Source organism: Canis lupus, chromosome 6 (assembly GCF_003254725.2).
Source record: "Canis lupus dingo isolate Sandy chromosome 6, ASM325472v2, whole genome shotgun sequence".
NCBI classification, from domain to species: Eukaryota; Metazoa; Chordata; class Mammalia; order Carnivora; family Canidae; genus Canis; species Canis lupus.
Window position 1 is genome coordinate 71,964,007 of NC_064248.1, and position 21,038 is coordinate 71,985,044.

General features: G+C 34.7%; 2 protein-coding genes across 8 annotated transcripts in view; one reads left to right on the forward strand and one right to left on the reverse strand.

Annotated features, from left to right (window-relative positions):
• FPGT (fucose-1-phosphate guanylyltransferase) overlaps nucleotides 1-12,601 on the reverse strand; it is a 31,102-nt gene extending 18,501 nt beyond the window's left edge. For 2 of the 4 annotated variants that reach the window (XR_003124441.3, XM_049111798.1), the window contains exons 1-4: nucleotides 12,438-12,601; nucleotides 10,858-11,025; nucleotides 9,605-9,697; nucleotides 3,406-3,529 (exon numbers count right to left, since the gene is read on the reverse strand). Coding sequence is in view for 3 of the 4 variants with exons in the window: in XM_049111798.1 (XP_048967755.1) it covers nucleotides 3,406-3,529; nucleotides 9,605-9,697; nucleotides 10,858-11,025; nucleotides 12,438-12,519 (467 nt within the window). In the remaining variant the exon portion in view is untranslated. Of the gene's footprint in view, nucleotides 1-3,405; nucleotides 3,530-5,141; nucleotides 7,777-9,604; nucleotides 9,698-10,857; nucleotides 11,026-12,437 lie in introns of those variants that run through there. The other 2 variants (XM_025417979.3, XM_035717967.2) reach the window with 2 other exon arrangements.
• A 14-nt stretch (nucleotides 12,602-12,615) lies between these two features.
• LRRIQ3 (leucine rich repeats and IQ motif containing 3) overlaps nucleotides 12,616-21,038 on the forward strand; it is a 173,781-nt gene continuing 165,358 nt past the window's right edge. For all 4 annotated transcript variants that reach the window (XM_025417980.3, XM_049111795.1, XM_025417982.3 and 1 more), the window contains exon 1: nucleotides 12,616-12,774. The gene's annotated coding sequence lies outside the window, so the exon portion shown is untranslated. The remainder of the gene's footprint in view (nucleotides 12,775-21,038) is intronic.

Here is a 21,038-nt window from a genome sequence, read left to right on the forward strand (position 1 = left end):
TATCTTGGGGTTGTGAATTCGAGCCCCACATTGGGTGTAGAGATTACTTAAAAAAATTAAAAATCTTCAAAAACCTGAAGGGAAGTTATATATTTTGTATATAAGTGTCTTACTAAATATATGATTGGCAAGTATTTTCTCTCATTTAGTAGGCTGTCTTTTCATGTTGTCAAGAGTTTCCTTTACTATGCAGAAGCTTTATATTTTATTATAGTCCTACTTTTTATTCTGTTGCTTTTCCTTTAGGTGTCAGATTAAAAAATCACTACTATTTATTATCTATGTTTTCTTCTAGGATTTTTATGGTTTTAGATTTTAGGTTCAATTCTTTAATCTATTTTGAGTTAATTTTCATGTAAGATAGTGGTCCAGTTTTTCCAACATCATTTATTGAAGAGACTATTCTTTCCCCATTGTATCTTCTTGGCTCCTTTGTCATAAATTAATTGACCAAATATGCATGATTATATTTCGGGGCTCTCTATTCTGTTGCATTGACTATGTGTTTGCTCTTATACCAATATCATATGGTTTTGATTACTACAGTTTGATATCAGGAAGCATGATGCCTCCAACTTTCTACTTTCTCCAGATTGCTTTAGTTACTCAGGGTCCTCTGCGGTTCTACACAAATTTTAGGATTATTTATCATTTTTCTGTAAAAACTGCCATTGGAATTTTGAGTTGCACTGAATATGTAGATTGCTTTGGGTAGTATGGGCATTTAACAATGTTCATTCTTACTATCCACAAAGATAGCTTTCCATTTATTTATGTCTTCTTAGATTTTTTTTTCCAGTGTCTTACAATTTTCAATACACAAGTCTTTCACCTCCTTGGTTAAATTCATTCCTAGGTATTTTATCCTTTTTGATGGAATTGTAAATGGGATTGCTTTCTTAATTACCCTTTCTGATCATCTGTTATCAATGTATAGAAACATAAAAAGATTTTTTGTATATTGACCTTGTATCCTGCAACTTTACTGAATTCATTTATTAGTTCTAACATTTTTTTCTTTTGGGATTTTCCATAGATAGTATTGTGTCCTCTACAAATAGTGGCAGTTTTATTTCTTCCATTCCAATTTGTAAGCCCTTTTTTCTTTCTTTCTCTTTTTTCTCTTTCTTTCTTTCTTTCTTTCTTTCTTTCTTTCTTTCTTTCTTTCTTCTTCTCTTTCTTTTTCTCTTTCCTTTTTCTTTCTTTCTTCTTTTTCTCTTTTCTTTTTCTTTCTTCTTTTTTTTTTTTTTTTTCTCGAATTGCTCTGTCTAGGACTTCTAATACTATGTTAAATAAAAGTGACAAGAGTGGATATACTTTTCCTGTTCCTGATTTTAGAGGAAAAGCTTTCAGCTGTTTACCATTGAGTATGATGTTAGCTCTGGTCATAAATGGCCTTTATTATGTGCTAAGGTACATTCTCTCACTACCTCAATCACTGTCCACAAATCCTGAGATTGTATTATGAAGTGATACTGAATTTTGTCAAAAACATTTTTTATGGCTCCTGAGATAATCATAGGATTTTTATCCTTCATTTTGATATGATGTACTAGTTATTTTTATTGCTTTTGTCTATTAAGCTTCAAACTAGCTTTATAAGTGATTAGTCCACTATCTTTACTATATATTTACCATCCCAGTGAAATTTATTCTTTCATGTGTTCTTGTTAATAACTAGGACCTTTTTCAGTTTAAGGAAGTCCCTTCACCATTTCTTGTAAGGCCAATTCAATGGTGATGATCTCCTTTAGTTTTTGTTTATCTAGAAAACTCTTTCTCCTTCAATTCTGAGTGATAACTTTGCTGGGTAGAGTATTTTTGGTTGGATTTTTTTTTTCTTTTAGCACTTTAAATATATTGTGCCACTGACTTCTGGCATGTAAAGGTTCTGTTGAAAAATATGCTTATAGTCTTATGGGGGTTCTCTTGTATGTAACAAATTATTTTTTTCCTGCTACTTTTCAAATTCTTTCCTATTTTTAACTTTTGACATTTTAATTATAATATCTCTTGGCATGGATCTCTTTTGGTTCATCTTATTTGGAACTCTCTAGGCTTCCTGGATATGGATGTCTGTTTTTTCTCCAGCTTAGGAAAATTTTCAGCCATTTTCTTCAAATAACATTTCTCCCCCTTTCCCTTACTCTTCTCCTTCTGAGAGCCCTATAAAGTGAATGTTAGTCCATTTGGTACTGTTCTGTAAGTCCCTTAATCTATCTTCATTTTTCCCCATTCTTTTTGTTGTTCTGATTGTGTTCCATTGCACTGTCTTTCCATTAACTGGTGCTCTCTCCTGCTTCATCTAGTCTGCTGTTGAACCCTTCTGGTTCATTTTTCAGTTATTCTTCTTCAGTTCTGTGACTTCTGTTTGATACTTTCTTATACTTTCCATCTCTCTTTTGAACTTTCCACTGTGTTCACCTATTCTTCCCTCTAGTTCAGTGAGCAAGCTATCTTTATGACCATTATTTTGAACTCTTTATCCAGTAAGTTACTCATCTCTGTTTCATTATTCCTATCCCCAAAATTCTATATTGTTCTTTCATTTGGAACAGATCTATCTCTTCATTTTGTTGACTGTGTTGATTTTTGTGCAGTAGAAGAAACAAACACCTTTTAGTCTTAAAGAAATGGCCTAATGTAGGATATGAAGCATGCTGTTCTCAACCGTGCCTCAGCTCGTTTTTTTCTCAACCTTTTGTGCTTGTCCAAGTAGCCTATTATATTTTTAATAACTCCTAGTAGTTAAGGATGTGCCTATCCTGTCAGTGTCCCAAAAGGGAGAATCTAAATGCCTAGATTCATGCTGATTAGAAGCCACTCTCAGGCTGCAGCTTTTAATAGCATGCAAATGTATAGGCCTTTTGGACTCCAGCATAAACTCCACAGCCAGCAGAGCCAGGAAATCTGGAGGTGTCCCTTGGGTATGAATTGCAAGACTGGGACTCCAGACAAGTTTATAAGCTCTTTTCTGTGAGATATTGGTGAGGTGGAGCAAGGCAGGCAGGGGATGTCAAGATGGCATCTATACTTTACATTCCTTGAGAGCAGGTTGGTGGGCCACTAGATGTGTACCAAACTTGAAGCCTGCCCCTGAGACTGAAGATTCAGGAGAAGAAAAGGAATATGTTTATTCAGACTCTTTGCCATTTTTAATGGATTTTATTCATTGAGAGCGAGAGAGAGCACAAGCAGAGGGGAGCAGCAGAGAGAGAGGTGGGGGAAAATCTCAAGCAGACTCTGTGTTGAGCATGGAGCATGAGGAAGGGCTTGATCTCAAGACACTGAGAGCATGACCTGAGCTGAAACCAAGAGCCAGATGTTCAACCAACTGAGCCATCCTGGCACGTGTTTTCAATTTTTTTACTTCAGTTTTTAACCTGACTCAAAATTTTGACCTACCTGACTGTAGCCAACTGGCAGGTTGAATGATGTGCCAAGTTTGGCTTGTTATGGCTCATGTAGATAGCTCTGCTAAGGGCAGGAACTGGTTCTTTCTGAGATGAGACTGATGTTTTGTCCCTCACTAAAAACAAAGTCAGAAATTTCTGTAAATTTCAACAAATAAGAGCATGTAACTATGTTATATAGTGTATTGCACATTGGTATTGGAGGGAAGAATAATATGTAATAACCTCTAACAAAGTTCAATACAAGAAGGAATACAATTTTACTAAGTATAAACATATAAAAGTTGTGTTCAAAATTAATAAAAATTATTATTGTCCAAACAAAATTTTAGACACTCAGATTTGTTTAACTAATCAGTTAAATTAATTCAATCTTTTCTTTTGTACCAAGTGAATTTAGGAAAGTAAAATTTATCTTTCAAGTAAATTTATAAAGGTCTTTTCTTCAATAATTTAGTTCTTGATATAGCCTAAAACTTGTTTTATATATTTAAAAAGCAAAGAAAGCATCTGAAATCCTTTAGAGTTTTGAGAAAATTAAAAATATTTTTAAACCTTTTTCTTTCCATCTTAATTCTGCTAGACTACATCAAAATGCCTAAACTCTGGGCCTTTCTAGTTTCTCAAGTCCAAAGGACATCACAGTGTATGTAAATGGGATCCCTATTTTGTGTAGCAAACCAGTTATTAACTATCTGTGACAGTCCTATATCCATTCTGGAACAGGCATTTTTATCATCACTGGTTATGGGAATTCTGGATTAATACTATCAAATTTTTGCGATTTTCAGCATATCATTTGGATATTGGAAGCTTTACTTCAACTTCATATACAATGATGCTTTATTTTTGTTTTGCTTAGTTTGTAGAAAAAAATAACTGAAGTTGATTCCAAATGTTGGATATTTTCCCCCCATGCCCTCCTTGATCTTTTTGTTCATTATTAACTCCATTAAGTTTATGGACTCTATTTAGTTATAAATAACAGCCATCCTTTATAAACCTTGAGAGTAAATGAAATTTAAAGCTTGTGATTTTGTAAAATAAAAATAAGTCAAGAGGAAATGTTCAACTTTTTTACTTTTGTATGCATGAGACTATCAATTTGGTCGAGTTAGGTATCCTGTTCATGGAATATGTGTGGTACTACACCCCAAGTGATGCATCTGAAAGCAAGACAAAATGCCAAATTCTTTAGAATAGATAACATTCCAAAGCAACTAGAATCCATACGTTGTGCAGAATTATGATTAAAATAGTGACCACCAATCTGTCAGAAACCTCCCATTGACTTTGAATAGAACCCACCTATCTTCCACAGATGTGATTATACTGAGGCAAAAATAACACTGAATTTTATGAAATAGTAAATCATCAAATCAAAACTTATAGGACAGATATCTGATGTTGAGTTTTGAGTAAATCCAGACAGCAGTGTGGTGGTGGCACTCTAAGGACATCCAGCTTTACCAAGACAAAGGTTTTGGACAGAAGATGGTACTGAGTGGGAGCACATGGATATCAACAACTCCTGAACTGAAAAGTGTTTCAGAAAAGTTTGATCCTGAATGAAAGAAAGCATTGTGTCATATTTCATTGTAGTGTTTTCTTTCTAGTGGAACATAATTCTTAATAATTGATGGCATTTAGGTGAAATACAGTATTAAATATTTAACCAGTAACACACATAACATCTTCTGAAAGCTCGGCAAGTAAATCAGTCAATGCTAAACAACAGCTACCACATATTTTTATTTTTTCCTTGGAAAGAACCTTAAAAGGAACAAACAATGAAACAAAACACATAAATAGCCTCATTGAAGTTTGTAGACAAGCCACTTCTGGTTTACCAATTATTTTTATATTGATGTTAATGTATACATAAAGACATTTCACATCCATGTGTACAGAAAAATAGTAATATATAACTTGAGATTTCAGCAAATTTTTATTTTCTTGAGGCTGTTCACCATCTTTAAATTTTCTCATTTTCTCTTCTTCTGGCTCCTTCCTGCTGCCTATCTTTGGTCAATTATTGCTTCTCAGTACCATCACCAAGGACAAAAAAAAAAAAAAAAAATGAAATAGTAAAATCAGTCCATCTAGTAATTTAAGTCTATTAAAGGGATTAATAAAAAGGATCTAAGTAATGTCAAAATGAATTTATAGGATTATCAATGAATCCCAATTATTTTTACCATCTTCCCCACACAGGTATTTGAGTTTTGTGTATGCTTTTGTATGGATGGAACTTTAGGGGAAAATTTTAAGATACAGAAACATATATTCAAGTTTATATGGTAAAATAATACATATACACTTTTAGCTTCATTTTGGTAATAAATGGGATGCATTTTTATCTTCAATTTCAGAGCTGTTTGTAATTATTTATTAATTAATCACAATATTTTAAGCATTGATTTCATCTAAATTTGTGATTGATTGATTTCTTTCCAAAAAAAGTATTCCCACAGTATTCTTACAGTGCTGAAGACCTTGTAGCATGCCATTTTTATTAGTTCATCAGAATGGGACTACTGTGCTCAGAGACTTAGAACTGTACTGAAACCAAAGCCCCAAAATAAGATGGAAAAATTCTAAAGGTATGTTTAGAAAATTATTTAAAATTACTATAGTACCATATGAGCACAATGCTCTACAAATCCATCTTTAATAAAAAGGAAAATTAAAAGTGTTAAATATCAAAAAGTCCCTTTTCTGAACTTACATAGCTTTGAAATAACCTTTCATTACAAATGGATTACTTGTATTTATGTTTTAATATTATGCTATAGCAATTATGTTAATATTAATTTTCATTAATTCACTTCAGTGAAACAAACAAAAGTCTACAGAAAACTCTATTTACAATCTTGCTCGATCAAGAAAGGCAAAGTATATGATATTTAAGATGTCTTTACATCCAACTGTTTTCTATTTAAAGTAATTTCTTGAAAAATTTGCTCCCTATAAGTTATCATGTCTTCTACATCTTTGTAGACAAGCATTTCTTCAATGGACAACAGTTGATAGTTATTCAGGCTGAATGCTGACTTGTTCTGTATACCATTCAACATTTTTAGGGATGTTGTAACTGAATCACTCAAAGAAGAACACACTGGGAAAATACGAGCGTTCCACAAACTCAAACATGTCTTGTTCCCAGAGAACAGTTCTTCTGTAACTTTCAGATTCCAAATATCCAAGCATGACAGGAAAGAGACTCCAAAGAACTGAAGTAATTTTATATCTGACAAGGTTTTAACGTTCTTTTTCAAGTTGTCTTGCACTCCAAATGCCATAGTTGAATACTTTAAGTATCCATTCATCTTCAAACTTAAGGAACACACAAAAGAATATGCAGGCAGGACAGCTGCTGTTATGATAGAACAACCACTAATGATGCAGTTTTCCCCAACTGAAACATCAGGCCCCAGTCTGGAATATTCCACAACTGAGCCAGTTGCCACAGAGCATCCTGAATCCAGTATACTTTGAATGACACAAGATGTGTTACCATGGCATTTTGGTATTCCAGAAAAGATGCTAAACGCTATGGACTGTAAGCCAAGCTCTGACTTTAAATTGCTATCTGAAGTAAAATGAAACAAATATTCTTCAGTTGTTCCAATGTGATAAAATTTGGAATTATTAAGAACAACAACATTTAATGAGGTTCCTTTAAGAAGATGAAATATTCTCTGCCTAATGTCTACCAACTCTGCATCTTCTTTAGTGACATTTGATGTATTTCTGGTGTATTCCACAGTTGCTCCAGGTCCCAAAGCCTGCAGAAAGTCTCCATAGGCATCTATTTCACACTTCAATGTGCCTATTTCTTCATAAAAAGCAAGTAACATTTTTGCTGATTTATGATCCATATAAAACAAGCTGTCCGTGTAGACATACTCAGAGTCTAATTTAAGAGAAGGAGTGTCACCCTTAGCAAATTCTTGTTGAGAAAAATTGCCAGGTCTGTACACAGCATCAAATTGATGCATCTTTTCTATGCTGGGCTTATGAAGGAAACGATGGCAACACTTGTATTCAAGGTCTCTGTATTCTAAAGCACTAAAAGGTTCTAAGACAAATACTCCATGTGTGGTACCAACAGTCAAACTGGAAGGATGAGCTAAAGCAGTAAAGCCAGGTTTGTCAAATCTAATAAACTCACATTCTCCAATGCTATAAAGTTCAATATCATCTGCACAGGTAACCAGAATCCCAGGATTCATGTGTGAGGGGAAATCAATATACATGGCTAGTTTTAATTCTAACATCTGATAAATGGGGTTACCAAAAGGTAATGCAGTGAAAATTTTGCCCAGAGCACTTGCATTTGGAAGGCGTTGGCTGTAACCACCTATATAAAATTAAACAAAATAACAGTTTTAAAATGTTTACAAGACTGTAAGATTTTAAAAACCCAGGGGCATCAGTTACAACTCAAAATATCTCTGAAGATATTTAATATAGATATAATACATTACTGTAACTCAGGAAAGAATAGTAAATTCTAGGTTACAAATTCAAAGAGCAATTCTCCTGTAGTGAATTGATATAATGCAATGTTACATTAGGAAAGAATTCCATTATATTTTAGAGGCTGTGAATTGTTTTGAATAAATTGTACACTTTGTAAAAAGGACCATAGGGCTAAAACATGATCTTATACCTATATTTTAAACAATAAATTGAAATCGCAACAATGTTTAAACTCTTACATTAAGAATCCACCTCATAGAGGGGAAAAAGTCACAAAAACCTAACATACCAATTCCGAGATATAATTATTAAAGAGTAATTTCCAGATGCAGTGTCTTTCCTCAAATTATTACATACACTCAGAGGAAGTAAAGGTGCATTTACTTGAAAGCATTTAAAACTTATTTTTAATTTAAACAAGCTTTTCCCTCTAGGATGAGTTTTACAACTTTTCAATTCCTTGAAAAGCATGCTCTCTTAACTACATTAAAAAGCTTACAACATTTTTATGTAACTGGTTAGAGTGAGAAGCAGCATTACATAGAAGAAAGGGTCAAACAAAAACAGGTTCAAACTCTGGTTCACCACTTTTTAGTTGTTTATTTTTGGATTTACTCCATATCAGCAAGTGTAGAATAATACTTGCTTTATCATGTTTTATGTAAAGCACCTGGCACACAGTATGTTGTTCAACAAATGAGAGTTAATACTTCCTGCTTTTCTCCTTTTCCAAAGACTAGCCAACTTAATTTAGCATTCTAAGAATTACCTCTTTCTAACTATGTATTTTCAAGTATCTAACTTTTTACTAATTTGGTAATAATACTGGTTCTGGAATAAACCTATAAAGTAAAATTTTGTTTCTATTTTTTTTAGAGTTAGTCTTAAAATTATAACTTGGATGCTTTTTAGATATCATCTTCACAAAAAACCATTGTTCTGTATATAAATCACAAGGAATAACAAGTGCCTTGAAAGCCATGTAGATGAGTAGTTCTGAAATACCTGTCCCTAGACTGGTACCAGTCCATAATGATGCTTTCATCAGCTCCCAGTACATACAGCAAAGTAACAGAGATTTTCATATAACCAAAATTTTCATACAACTAAGTTTATTGAATTTAAAAAAAACTCTTTTATTCTGAGATTCTTTCCTACTTTTCTGCTTTAAAGTGTCTTCTTTTGTGTGTAATTCTCCCTCTTAAAAACTTTCTTGTTCTCTTCATGTTTTGTTATCACCCTTTCTTTTGTTTTTAAGGATTTAGACTTTCATCACCAATAATCACATGAAAAAATGCATGATCGAGGGTTTTGGCAAAAATCTGGTAATCACATTGCTAAGCCAGCCTCTCCCCTACAACCATAATCCCTTTTAAAGCATTATCAAGAAATGTTCATATTTTGATGAGTTCTATCTTAGGAAAATAATTTTCTAGGAAAGTAATTTTCTATATACATACTAAAAATAATATCCCAGAAAAGTTGATCATGTATGTGATCTATAATTTTAAAGAAACATTTGTGAAAAAAAATCATGCTGCTTACAACTTTAAAATATCAAGAAAAACATGAAATGTTTTCAAAGCAGAATAACTTTAAAAAAGAAAATAAAAATAGGAGAGGAACGTATTTGCAAAGGTAGAAAAAAGTCCCTAAGATATCAAAGGTAAAATGTAAATTACTGAAAAGAAAATGTATAACTTTACCAGAATGAATTAATAGGATGACAAAGGAATTCCATTTATCTCCATATAGCTTTTCCAAACATCGAAGAGCACAAAGTGTGGATCCTCCATTTCCTTAAAAATTAAAGTTAAAAAACACAATTAATAGAAACCTACTGAAAATTTGTAATTATGGTAAAATTAGGTGTTTTAACTTTGAAGATATGGCCTTTGGCTACAATTAACTAGGCAGAGAGCAAAGGTACGGGCAAAAGTATCAAATTAAATACACATTTCACAGCAGTTATATAAATATTTAGCAATGAAACCTAGAGATCAGCACTTGATAATAAATGATGAACATTATTATCTCTGAAAATAGTAATAAGAATAAAGAAGAAATGATAAATTAGGCAATATGCAACACAAGAAGACTGTAAGTATACACATGTGGAATTACAAACTGAAAAACCCATTAAAATAATTCTCTCACATGACAAAACCAAATATTCAAGTTAAACATCCTTTCTAAAGTTTCTTAGAACCTGATGTTTTAAAAAAACATCTTAAACTATACTTAGTAGTTACCTTGGGCAAGTTATTTAACTCTCTGTGCTTCAGATTCTCATCTATAGGAATCATAAAAGTACTGACTGCACCATTATGAGGACTGAAACACTGGTTAATTAGTACAATGCCAATGTCAGATATAGGAACCCTGTCTGGTAGCAAGGGGCTTCAGCTTTAAGTCTCACATAGAAAATGGCCCCCAGAAAAATAGCACGTATTTTTATTTGCAATGGAAAGTCAAAGGCAAAGTTGACTTAAACTGGGTTTTTAAAGTTAGTATCTATGATACTTAGGCCATTAGGCTGTACTCTTTTGCTTTCTGCATTGTGGCTCCAAGAGGCCAAGTATATGTATGTATTTTTTTCCCCTGATTTGCAATCTTCATCTTCAAATTTCTGAATTCTGGAGTTGGGAGGGAACTTATGACTCTGCCGATAAAGTCCAAATGAATATTCACCGTCTAAGTAAATTTATTGGAATTAATGAAATTCTCTTTTAAATAACATTCTGCAACTTTTTCATGGTAAGTCAAATGTGTAAGAACGGTTGTCATGCCTTTTATCTTTCTCAAAAAATAGTAAATTTATTACATTAAATTTTTAAAGTATGGAAAGACTATAGGTAGAAAGATACAGAGCTCATAAACTGTGAGCCATAGGAAAGCTTTTCTTCAGTGATCATTATGCCCAGAACCCACAATTTAAATCTGACCATATAGAGAGTACCTATTTTGGCTCCGGCAGGATCAACAAAAACATGGTATTGAACTCCAAGGGGTAACTCCTTTCTTTTCAGCTTTTCTGATAGCTGTTGCTTATAAGCAAGTTCCTGCTTTTCGTCAGCTGCTGTTATTGCAACGATGTCCCAGAATTCTCCAGGTGCCACAGGTTTGCCTGTATGGAAAAAGCAAGGACCTCCGTATCAGAAATCTCCAGCTGTTACAGATTTACCTATTTGGAAAGAAACAAAGATTATCTTCCTAAATCTGTCGTCGTCGTCTTCGAATTAGAGAATAATTAGTGGCTAGGTGGTCTAATTCAAACTAGTTCTATTGAAGATTGTTCACAAATCTTGCAATTTTTTTTCCTCTTTGATATTACTGGCTCCTTTGATGGTTTCTAGTTCATTTATTTAAATATTCTGAAAGTTGTTATGTTTCTTAAGAGAAGTACTTTTGCCTTGCTAAAATCCACCTTCATTCAACCCAACGATCCATTCCTACGGGTGTTGCTCTTTATAAATTTAGGTACTTTGTTTTTTACTACCTTAAGGGGAGCCATGCAAGTTTACAAAGGCTTTGAAGTATGACCTAAAATTCTGGATAACAGAAAAGCTCCCAACTCCCTGATGAACACACTAAAAAAAAAAAAAAAAAAAAAAAAAAAAAAAAAAAAAAAAAAAAAAAAAAAAGGATTTTTAAAATTTATTTTTTTTTAATTTTTGATAGACAGTTGGAAGCTCTTATTGCTAAACAGGATGAATAAGGATTCTTATTAGTCAACAAACAGGATTTATCAGCCAAAATCTAACAGTCTTGAACATTTTACTGTCTTTCAAGTATTATTTCCTGTATTTCTAAGGTAGTAATTTCATCAAAAGTACAACTGATTTTATCAGGATTTATCAGCCAAAAATCTAATAGTCCTGAACATTTTACTGTCTTTCAAGTATTATTTCCTGTATTTCTAAGGTAGTAATTTCATCAAAAGCACAACTGATTTTATCAGACAGCTGTACAAGGAATGACAAATGGCACAGTCTTTAATTCTTTTTTTCTTTTCTTTCCTTTTTTTTTTTGCTACAAACTTCCTCTTATGAGTTCTAACCCATAGTTCCTCCATGTGTTTTGCTTTTTACCCAGTATGCATTCACAGCAGGGAGCGAACCGGTAAAGTAGGTATGGGGGTTGGCTGGAAAGGGCTAAAATCGGATAAATCATGGTCAAAACATTACTTTAGCTCACTTTTGATTTACTTAAAGTAACTGTGAGTGAGCCAACCCATTGCATAAGTCGGATTAGTTGCACCCCCCGTTCGATCTACAGTTTCCTTCTTATTTTGACATCTTATGTTAGTAGGAATAAAGTCAAGGAAACAAAGTACCAACATAACCTATAGGAAGGACAGTGACAGAATTAAAAGAAGAAAAAAAAACAAAAACCCAACAACCCAGAGGAGGACGAGCTGCGGCTGGGTGCACCCTGAACCCCAGAGCGCGCAGCACCCCGGCGGCGGCAGCGCACAGCCTCCCGGGGCGCGGGCACCCGTTCCTCCGCCGGGCATCCGTGGGGCGCCCCGTCTGCTACCTCGCAGCTCGGAAAACCTCCGCAACTTCCGCCGGGCGGCTTCTCGCAGAGCCGCGCCGGCCCCCGCACCCGCGGCGGCCATAGCGACACCCCGCCGGGCCCAGGCGGCCGCCGAGCCTCCACCAACGCCGCGCAGCGCGCATGCGCCCCCGGCTCCGGGTCGCCTCGGCCCCGCCCCCTAACGCGCGTCCCGCACGTGACCACGTCCCCGAGCGAGTCCGGCGTCGTTTCCCTGGCAACGGCGTCGGCAGCCGATGGCCGCCGAGGGATTTGCCCGACGGGGCGGGGTCTGGGCCGCCTGTTCCCACCTCGAAAGGTTTGCAGCCCAGCTGACCCGGTGAGTGGCTCGGGTTGGGCGACGAATTGCCCGAAGCGACCCGCGGAGCGGACGACCCCACGGCCCAGCCCCCGGCTTCCCCTGGAAGTTGGCTGCGTCCCTGCGGATGCGCGGCCCGCGGAGGCCTGCGGACCCTGAATACCCCCGCCCTGGGGCGTCACCCGAAGACCTGGGCCCCCAGCCCGCGTCCGGATGCACAGTCCGCGCACTCAAGATGTGGCCCCTCTCCGGGGGCCGTAGCTCTGCGGCGCCCGCCCTCAGTTTTGAGTTCAATTCATAGGGTTTTGTGAATTGTTATGTGATGCACCTGCCACCGGGCCCTAGGTCCCTAGGCGTCTGCGGTATTTGGTGTGTTCTCTGGCCTTTTCCGCAGGCGCAGACTGACCAGGAACTTTAAGTGACCTTATTGGGCATAAGCCTTGTTAGATGTGGTTCTGGTAGATGTCTACAGGGACCTGTATTGGGTGGGTGTCTGTGAGTAGGAGTCCCAGCATCTACGGGTCTTTACATGTAAGAAAGTTACCGACCAGGTGATGACTTAGCGCCCAGGTTTGGGATGAGTCACACCATCTACTCATCTTTACATGTAAGAAAGTTACAGACCAGGATGATGACTTAGTGTCCAGGTTTGTGATGAGTCGCACCATCTACTCATCTTTACATGTAAGAAAGTTACGGACCAGGATGATGACTTAGTGTCCAGGTTTGGGATGAGTCGCACCATCTACTCATCTTACATGTAAGAAAATTGTGGACCAGATGATGACTTAGTGAGGGTCTCACAATCAGTAGTAGAGAAGTTCAAAGCTCCATTTTTTTCAATCCCAAACCCAGAAATCATCTACCAATTTATTTTAGAAATCTAGTCTTCATGAAACTCTTCATCAGTAACATAGACAGGCATTCAGAGCTCTACAAGTTCTTGCCATGAACTTAACTTGCCATCAACTTAGGGTCCTCCCCCCACCCCGCCAGAGCCCTGGCTTTGCATTTAATTGTGCATTTGTAGAGGAATAATTGGAGTGAAAAGGGAGATTAGGGCAGCCCCAGTGGCGCAGCGGTTTAGTGCCGCCTGCAGCCTAGGGCATGATCCTGGAGACCCTTGATCAAGTCCCATGTCAGGCTCTCTGCATGGTGCCTGCTTCTACCTCTGCCTGTGTCTCTGCCTCTCTCTCTCTGTGTATGTGTCTCTATGAATTAATACATAAAAAATCTTTAAAAAAAAGGGAGATTATTCTTCCATAGTTTTATGCTTTAACAGTTTTCTGTTATTGTTAATAAAAACAAAACATTAAGAACATTCAGAAAACACAGAAGTCTTGAGTGAGGTGAGAGGGAGCGAAAGGGAGTGAGCAATACAGATACAGATCTGAGAGGTGATGAAGCCTTACAGAGAGGTTTTTTGTTTGTTTGTTTGTTTTGTTTTGTTTTTCTCACTGAGTGAAACAAAGTGTTGCAGATTTTTGGTGCCACTTGCTCGTGTCTAAAAAGGTCAGTCCAGGGCAGCCCGGTGGCTCAGCAGTTTAGTGCTGCCTTCAGTCCAGGGCCTGATCTTGGAGACCAGGGATCGAGTCCTGCTTTTTCCATAATGTCATATAGTTGGAATTTTATATCCTACAGCCTTTTCAGATTGGTCTCTTTCACTTGGTAATATGCATTTAACGTACACCATGTCTTTTCGTGGCTTGATAACCAATTTCTTTTTAATGCTGAGTAATAGTCCATTGTCTAGATGTGCCACACTTTATTCACCTGCTGAAGGACATCTTGGTTGCTCCAAAATTTTGGCAATTATGATGAAAGTTGTAGTGAACATCCATGTGCAGATTCTTCTGTGGAAATAAGTATTCAACTCCTTTGGATAAACGCCAAGGAGTGCAATTACTGGATCTTATGATAAGAGTGTGTTTTGTTTTATAAGATATAGCCAAACCATCTTCCAAGCTTGCTGCACTATATTGCATTCCTACCAGCAATGAATGACAATTTCTGTGGCTCCACATCCTTGCCAGCAGTTGGTGGTGTCAGTGTTCAAGATTTCGGTCATTCTAGTAGGAATGTAATGATATCTCGTTTTAATATGACATCTGAATATCTTCTTTGGTGAAATCTTAATTAAGGTCTTTGACCCATTTTAAAATCTGGTTGTTCATTTTAAGTGTTTTAAGTGTTCTTTTGTATATTTTTGGATAAAAGTTATTTATTTAAACTTATTTATCATATCTGTCTTTTGTACATACTATCTCCCAGTCTGTGGCTTGCTTTCTCATTCATTTGACATTACCTTTTGCAAATTATATGTCTTTAATTTTAATGAAGTATAGGTTATAAAATATTTCTGTCATGGGTTATGATTTTTTATTATACCAAAGGTCATCTGGATTTTCTTCAAGGTTATCTTCTAGGAGTTTTATTTATAGTTTTCTGTTTTAGATTGGGGTCATAGATCCACTTTGAATGAATTTTTCTGAAGGTGTAAAATCTGTGTCTAGATTCTTTTGTTTTGTTTTGTTTTGTTTTTCATATGGATGCCCAGTTCTTTCAGCACCATTTGTTGAAAGTCTATCTTAGCTCCATTGTATTGACTTTGCTTCTTTGTCAGAGATTTTGAGTATATTTGTCTATTTCTGGACTCTGTTCTGTTCCATTGGTCTATATTTTTGTTATTTTGACAGTACTATGCTGTCTTGACAATTAATAGATTTATAGTAAGTCTTAAGGTCGGCGGTGTCATTCCTCCAACTTTGTTCTTCAATAGTGTGTTAGATATTGTGGGTTTTTGCCTTTTTAAAATAAACTTTAGAATTTAGTTTGTTGATACTGAGATTTTGAATGGAATTGCATTAAATTTATAGATCAAGCTGGGAAGAACTGGTATCTCAAAACTGAGTTTTCCTGTTCAAGCTATCAATGCACATGGAGTCTCTCTCCATTTATTTAGTTCTTTGATTTTGTTTATCAGCAAAATGGAACAGCAGTTTTCTGTTTCCTCCTATTTTGTTACATATATATCTAAATATTTCATTTTTTGGGGTGGTAATATAAACAGCATTGTGTTTTAACTTGTTCATTACTGGTATATTGGAGACTGATTGGCTTTTGTGTATGGACCTTATATCTGCAACCTGTTAAAATTTCTTATTTGCTCCAGGGTTTGGTGGGATTTTTATTTGTTTTCTGTTTTGTTTTGTTTTGTTGATTCTTTTGGATTTTTTTCTTTCCAAATAAAGATTTTGGATTTTTTTCCTTCCAAATTATCTTCTAAATAAAGATCTTATTTATTTATTTGAGAGAGAGAGAGAGCACGTGCATGATCATGAGTGGGAGAGAGGGGCAAAGGGAGAAGGAGAACAGACTCCTCACTGAGCAGGGAGCCCGATGCTGGGTTCATGACCTGAGCTGAAGGCAGATGCTTAATGAACTGAGCCACCTTGGCACCCCCTTTTGAATTTTCTACATAGGTGATCATGTCATTTGTGAACACACACAGTTTTGTTCCCTTCTTCCCAATCTGTATATTTTTTAATTTCCCTGATCTGTCTTACTGAATTAGCTAAGGCTTTCAGCACGATGTTAAAAAGCAGTGATGAATTGGGACATCCTTGCCTTGGACCTGATCTTAGCGGGGAAGCTTCTAATTTCTTACCATGAAGTATGATGTTAGCTGCAGAATTTTTATAGATATTTTTATCAAGTTTTGGAAGTTCTCTATCCCTGAGAAATATTTTCATGAAAAGGGTTGGATTTGATCAAATTATTTTTCTGTATCTATTGAAATGATCATATGATTTTTTTCCCTGTTAATGTGATTGATTACATTAATTGAATGTTTAACAGACTTGCATACCTGAGAAAAATCCCACTTAGTAGATTATTTTTATACATTGTTGGATTCAATTTACTAAAATTTTTTTCAAGATTTTTGCATCTGTTTTCAGGAGAAATATTGATCTGTTGTTTTCTATTCTTGTAATGTCTTCGGCAGTAGCATTAGGATAATGCTGGCCTCATAGAATGAGTTAGGTTTTGCTTCTGTCCTCTGAAAGGGATTGTAGAGAATTGGTATAATTTCTTCCTTAAATTTGGTAGCATTCCTCAGTGAACTCATATGGGTCTGATGCTTTCTGTTTTGAAAGACTATTAATTATTGATTCAATATATTTCATACATATCTGCCTACTCAAATTGTCTATTTGTTCTTGTGTGCACTTGGCAGATTGTGTCTTTCAAGTAATTGGTCCATTTTTATCTAGGATATCCAATTTTTGTGCATGGAACTATTCCTAGTAATTCTTTATTATACTTCCAATGTCCATGGAGTCTGTAGTAGTGTCCTCTCTTTAATTTCTGATATTAATAATTTGTGTTCACTCTCACTTTTTTCTTTGCCTGGTTTATCGATGTTGATTTTTCCAGAAAACCTGATTTGGCTTTTTGGATTTTCTCTATTGATTTTCTGTTTTCAATTGCATTGATTTCTCCTGTAATTTTTATTATTTCTTTACTTCTGCTTACTTTGGATTTGACTTGCTCTTTTTCTTTTTTCTAGTTTCCTAAGGTAGAGTTTAGATTATTGCTTTTGGATTTTTCTTCTTTTGTGATATATGCATTTATGGTAAATTTCCCTATAAGTACTGCTTTTGCTACATCCCATGAATTTTGGTAAGTTGTATTTTTATTTTCATTTAATTTAAAATATTTTCAAATTTCTCTTGAGATCTTCTTTGGCCCATGTGTTATTTAGAAATGCATTGTTTAATCTCCACATATTTGGAGATTTTCCAGCCATCTTTCTGTTATTGTTGTGTAGTTTAATTCCATTGTGATCTGGGGAAGACATTGTATAATTTCTATTCTTTTAAATTTGTTAAATTTTTTTAGGCCCAGAGTGTGGCCTATCTTGGTAAATGTTTATGTGGGCTTTTAATGAATATACATTCAATTGTTGTTGGATGAATTAGTCTGTAGATGTCAATTATATCCAGTTGATTGATGGTGTTGTTGTGTCTAACTATGTTCTTACTGATTTTCTGTCTGCTAGATCTATTCATTTCTGATAGTGGGGTTGAAGTTGCCAACTGTGATAGTGGATTCATCTGTTTCTTGCAATTCTATCAGTTTTGCTTCACTTTTGTTAGGTTCATAAACTTTATCAGTTGGTATGTCTTTTTAGAAAAATGACCCCATTATTATTATGTGATGCCATTCTTTATCCTGATAACTTCCCTAGCTTTGAAGAATGCTCTGTTTAAAGTTACTATAGTTACTCCTGCTTTCTTTGATTGATGTCTGCACGATATATCTTTATCACTTTATGTCTTTACCTTTAAAGTGGGTTTCTTGTGGACAGCATATACTTTTTTTAAAAGATTTCATTTATTTATTTATTCATGAGAGACACATACACACACAGAGAGAGAGAGAGAGAGAGAGAGGTAGAGAGGGAGGGAGGCACAGACAAGGCAGAGGGAGAAGCAGGCTCCATGGAGGGAGCCTGATGTGGGACTCGATCCTGGGACTCCAGGATCATGCCCTGAGCCAATGGCAGGCACTAAACCACTGAGCCACCCAGGGATCCCCTTGTTTTGTTTTTTAATCTCATCTGATAATCTCTTTAACTTGGTTCATTGGACCTTTGACATTCATAATGAGTATTGACATATTTAGACTAATATATCCATTGTTGTTTTCTATTTGTTGCCATTACTCTTTGTTTTTATCATCTTTCACTCTTTTTATGGCTTTTGTGGTTTTAAATGAGCATTGTATATGATTCCATTTTCTCTCCTTTCATGCCATATTGGTTATAGTTCTTATTTTACCATTTTTAGTGGTTGCCCTGAACTTTGCAATCCATATTATTAACTAATTCAGTTCTATTTTCAAATAACATTGCCCCTTCCCAGGTAGTGTAAGTACCTTATAATTAGAAAATGAACCTAATATTCCTTTTCTCTAAAGAACTTCTTTTAACATTTGTTGTAAGATAGGTCTACTGGCAGCAGAGTTCCTCAATGTTTGTTTGTCTATGAAAGTTTTTGTTTCTCCTTCAGTTTGAAAGATAATTTCACAGGGTACAGAATTGTAGGTTTTTTTTTTTTTCCTTAATACTTTAAATATTTTACTTCATTCTTTCTTGCCCAATGATTTCTTAAGAGGTGTTGATTTCTATACAGATATTTTTCTAGATTTTTTTTATTAGCTTTTATTGTTTTATATCCATCTTCTGGCTCATCACCTTTTATAGAGTTTTTTCACGCTTATAGTTTTACAGTCTATAAGCAAGGAATAAAATAAAAGTTGAAAACTGGTGTTTTCACAAAAGCTTTTTTAAAATTTTTGAACAGAAATCTACAGCCCTCTTAATTTTAGAAAGCAAATACATTTAAAGGACAGAAAATAAGTTGTATTGATTATAAGCGCATCTTTGATTCATTTTTCCAGATGACTTTTTATGTCATTGGACACATGTGGAATATACCACAAAAATGCAATGTTTTAAGGAATCAATGTTCTTTATATAAACTTGCAAACCAACTAGATTCCATTTTCATTTGTCAGGAGATATTAAATTCTAGCTCTTCTGCTATAACTCCTCTCCTTAATTTTTAAAGTGCATTTTGCATGTGAGGTAAAATCATGGCAAGTCCTCATCAAAACAGTATTGACTCGATGAATTGTTTGGCCAAATAAAAAGTATTCATTAAAAAATAATTGCTATGTTTATGATGGGCCTAAATATACTGCAGACATTCTAAACTACAAGTAGTTTACAACCACAACAGATATAAAATATTACTAGTTCTATTTCTAACAGTTAGATTTTTGAAAAAAATAAACCTTTATTTTCCTCCCCTTTTCATTATTTTATTTTATTTGCAGAATCTTAGTAAATTTTATTGTAATTCTGGAGTCTAATGTCCAGAATTCAACTTATAATAATGTCATAACTACTGCTTAAAAAAATAAGTTACTGTAACATAGATCACCAAACTAATATTATGTTTTAATACACTCTTTACTTAAAATAGTAATGCATTTGTATACCTGTCATCTAAAATTCCAGTGACTGAGTGTGATGCCCAGAGGTCATTGACACAGCAAAACATTTTTTTTTAATTTCTTTAAAATATTTATTAAAATTTTCTTTAAAAGATTTATCCATTTGAAAAGGAGATAAACATACAGAATAAAGCATTTTTACCTTTCAATATTTAATTTAGATATTCATTTATTATAACCTCATATAGTTATTTTTCAATGTTTATTGCCAATTTTTTAAATGAAAAAGGAATAAAGAGACTTACAAATGATGTACATTTTATAAAGACATAGTTTTTACAGCGTGATTAAAAATGTATGATAATTTTTAAATTAGTGCTTTAGTTGATATAAACTAGGTTTACTGACAATGGTACTGATTTCTTTTTAACTACAGGACTTCTTTGAAACTGTAATTGGAGTCCTGATGCTTTCCATAATATGTTGCTACACTTAAATTTGCCTCTTGAGCATTATATTAATTGAACTTGATGTTACACACATTTATATGTGCATTTTACAAAGTAATTGTGAAATTATCAAAAATATAAAAGGAACACAAGTGCCTGGATTCCTCTTTAATTGTCATATTTAAAATTGGTAGTACTTCGTACACAGGCTTTTAAGTAGGTATAAGAGGAGTTCTCAATTGCAGTGGTTTTCAGCTTCCTTTGGTGGGCAGGATAATCATCTGGGTCCATAGATGCAGAGATAAGATTCAAGAGGTAGACTAATGGGGCCTGAGAATTTCTGTTATTTTAGTTATACTGATGTGCAATAAAGAATAAGAAATAAAATTAAATGTTCCATGAGAATCCTCACTTCTTCAAACTGATTGGGCTATGTGACAGACTATTTTATTGAATAGTCTGAATAACTGAAAAATGCCTTATACTCAATATAGAATGCTGGTTCTTAAAAAATGGAAATACAGAGGACTACATTTAATCTTATAATTTACTAATTTCATATTCTTTTCTTTGAATAGCATAACTTGATCTCATCCAATAATGTTCTATTCTAGAATTTTGTTTATATAAAGGTTGTTTATATGTTGGCAAATAAATACTATCAATAGAGATGAATAATGATGCAGTAGAAAACACAAATATAAATGATCCTGTATTTAAGATGATTTTAGAATTCATATTACCAACTAAAAAAATAGTTGAGAATGGCTTAAAAATTAAACTGTATAAAACAAAGATCAGTTAATAGGAACC